Here is a 2,964-nt window from a genome sequence, read left to right as displayed (position 1 = left end):
GCGTCGTTCCCGGGGACTAACGGTTTCATTTGATTATTTGTGATTCGTTTTTGCTAAGCTTTATTCATTGCTTCGGCTATTTTCTCTTGTGTTTATGATATTCTTTCTCTAGTTTTCTTGTTGCATGCCCACACGACGCTCAGGGTCAGAAGATCTTGAACCATTTGACTCTGAGATCGAGGCAACTATACGGAGAAGGAGAACAAGGAATCGACGTAGGAGAAACATGGAAGATGCTACGAAATCCCTTTTGGAGTATGGTATTCCTGATACGACTACCGGACTCCTATCTAGCATTTTCAGGCCACCTGTGACGGCTCAGCACTTCGAGCTTAAGCCCCAATTCATTCAATTTATCTCCAATGATTCATTCGCAGGCCTACCGCATGATTGTCCGGTAAGTCATATTGATAGTTTTCTGGAGAAATGTGACACAATGAAAATGAATGGTGTAACAGATGATGCTATTAGACTTTGTCTTTTCCCCTTCTCATTGCGGGATAGGGCAAAGGAGTGGTTGAGAGATGAAGGCACTGGCTCGTTTGACACATGGGACAAGCTAGTGAAGGCCTTCTTAGTGAAGTTTCTAGGACAGGAGAAGACTGCTAGGTTGAGGAACGAGCTATCCACCTTCCGACAGTCAGATGACGAGTCTCTCTATGAGGCTTGGAGGAGATTCAAGAGGCTACAGAGACAATGCCCTCATCATGGCATCCCAGAGTGGATGTTAATCCAAACATTCTACAATGGGTTGACTCATGAATTTCGCATATACATAGATGCTGCATCCGGAGGTTCGGTCTTGACCAAGAATCCAACGGAAGCCAGGGAACTAATAGAAAAAATGGCGGCCAACGATAACTACCATCTAGGAGGTCGTCAGAATGTGAAAAAAGGAGGTAAACTTGATGTAGATGCTTTAACTATGTTAACCAATTTTGTGCAGGCACTAACAAGCAGGTTTGATAAGCTCCAAGCTGGAACTTCTACTAGCCCACAGGAGGTTTGTCAGTTGTGTAATGTGCACGGCCATATTGCACCCGATTGTCCACCGAACTCGAGTGAGATGTCAATTGAACAGGCAAATGCTTTCTACTCTTCAAATTCCAAAAAGCCCTATGATCCCTACTCTAATTCTTACAATGAAGGTTGTAAACACCATCCCAACTTCTCCTACAAGAACACCCAAGCACAACAAAATCAACCACCACAATCACCCAACAACTACAACCAACCATCACCCGGTTTCCAACAAAGACCGCCTATGAACCAACAACCAGTGCAACCACTCCCCCCAAAAATCTAGCCTTGAGTTGATGATGGAGAGTTTCATTACCACAACCAATAATGCCATCCAACAACAAGGTAACTCCATCCAACAGTTGCAAGCACAGAGTAAGCTCATGGAAAACCAAATTATTGGATGAACTATTATCCTTTCATAATGGCTAGATAATAAAGGGATTTGTTAAACATCGCCCACAAATTACTACATAAAGCCCGCAAAATATACTTGGTTTGACACTTTTGCCCATTTGTGAATTCTTACCCAAAACGAAAAAGTATGACGTCGAAAAATCAAATTAAAAAAGACACGTGATTTGACAGTTTTGGCCATTTCTGGAATCTTACCAAAAACGAAAAACTCTGACATCGAAAAATCGAATTGAAAAAGACACTTAGTTTGGCACTTTTGGCCATTTGTGAAATCTTACCATAAAACGAAAAATTCTGACATCCAAAAATATGGAGTCGTACTGGGTCCGCGCGGGAGACCGGAGAGCCGAGGGACGCCGAAGAGCCGTCGTCGTCGCAGCAAAACGAGGTAAAACATCGTCGGAGGCGTGAGCATGGACCACCAACGTCATGGTTGGGGTGCATGGCCAGGACGCCGGTGCCATGGCGGTGGCGCCTGGCTAGGACGCCGGCACCGTGGAGGTAGCGCCTGGCCAGGACGCCAGAACCGTGGTGGCGGCTTCCAGGCTAGGCGCCACAACCACGGTCCTGGCGTCTTGGCCAGGCGCCACTCCCACCGCGGCGGCGTCCTGGCCATGTGCCACTGCCATGGTGGTGGTGGTCCTGCCAGGCACCACTGCCTTTATTTTATTTTATTTTTTTTTGTTTTTTTTTTGTTTATAAATTCTAAAAAAAAAGAAATTTTTTTATTTGTAATTATGTTTTTAATATTTGTTAATAAATTTATTTTATAATTTTGTATGTGGAAATTAGATGTTTAATGTTTTTGTTTTTTTTTTAATAAATTTGAAAATTTTAAATTGTAAAAAAAAATGTATAACTTGAAATAATATTTTACATATTTGCTAATAAATTTATTTTATAATTTTGTCTGTGGAAATTAGATTTGTGTTAATAATTTACAAAAAAATTAATTATGTCTTAATTTTTTTTGTGTATAAATACTTTTACACATAATTATGTTTTAATTTTGTATGTGTATGAATACTTTTATAAATGATTATGTTTTAATTTTGTATGTGTATGAATACTGTTATACATAATTATGTTTTTAATTTTGTGTTAATTTACTCTTTACATAATTATATGTATTTAAATATAATATCTAATTTATGCAAGATTACGGTGGAGACAGAAATGATTACAGTGGGATATTTGTACATGATGGTCCCTTCGAAGATGCTCAACAAGCGATTAATTGGGCTAAACAGGTTGCAATTACTTCTGGTTTTTGCTTGGTAGTAACAAGTCATAAATCTCAACGGGATGGTAGAATGGATCGCATTTTGAGATGCGACCGTTATCGCAAAAGAGAAGAAAGAGATTTCAGTACAGCCACTCGGTTTGATACAAAGTGGAAAGGTTGTGGGTGTGAGTTCAGAGTAAAGGTTCGGCAACTAGAGAGTCGTGAAGGTTGGGAAGTGAAGGGTTACTCCAAATGGGGGTATCACAACCATGAGATGATAGTATATGAAGTGGGTCATCGAT

The 2,964-nt window shown here is 40.4% G+C and overlaps 1 protein-coding gene across 1 annotated transcript; it reads left to right on the top strand.

Annotated features, from left to right (window-relative positions):
• The first annotated feature begins 226 nt into the window (after positions 1-226).
• On the top strand, positions 227-1,306 carry LOC110728478. Its single transcript, XM_021908120.1, has one exon. The coding sequence runs from the start codon at positions 227-229 to the stop codon at positions 1,304-1,306; it is 1,080 nt and encodes a 359-aa protein (XP_021763812.1).
• The last annotated feature ends 1,658 nt before the right edge of the window (positions 1,307-2,964 follow it).

This window comes from Chenopodium quinoa, unplaced genomic scaffold (assembly GCF_001683475.1).
Source record: "Chenopodium quinoa cultivar QQ74 unplaced genomic scaffold, ASM168347v1, whole genome shotgun sequence".
NCBI classification, from domain to species: Eukaryota; Viridiplantae; Streptophyta; class Magnoliopsida; order Caryophyllales; family Amaranthaceae; genus Chenopodium; species Chenopodium quinoa.
The sequence above is the reverse complement of the archived record's forward strand: the minus strand, read 5'-3'. Positions and strand labels throughout refer to the sequence as shown.

Coding starts and splice junctions, on each gene's coding strand:
- LOC110728478 (XM_021908120.1), top strand. CDS start 227: ATGGAAGATGCTACGAAATCCCTTTTGGAGTATGGTATTCCTGATACG.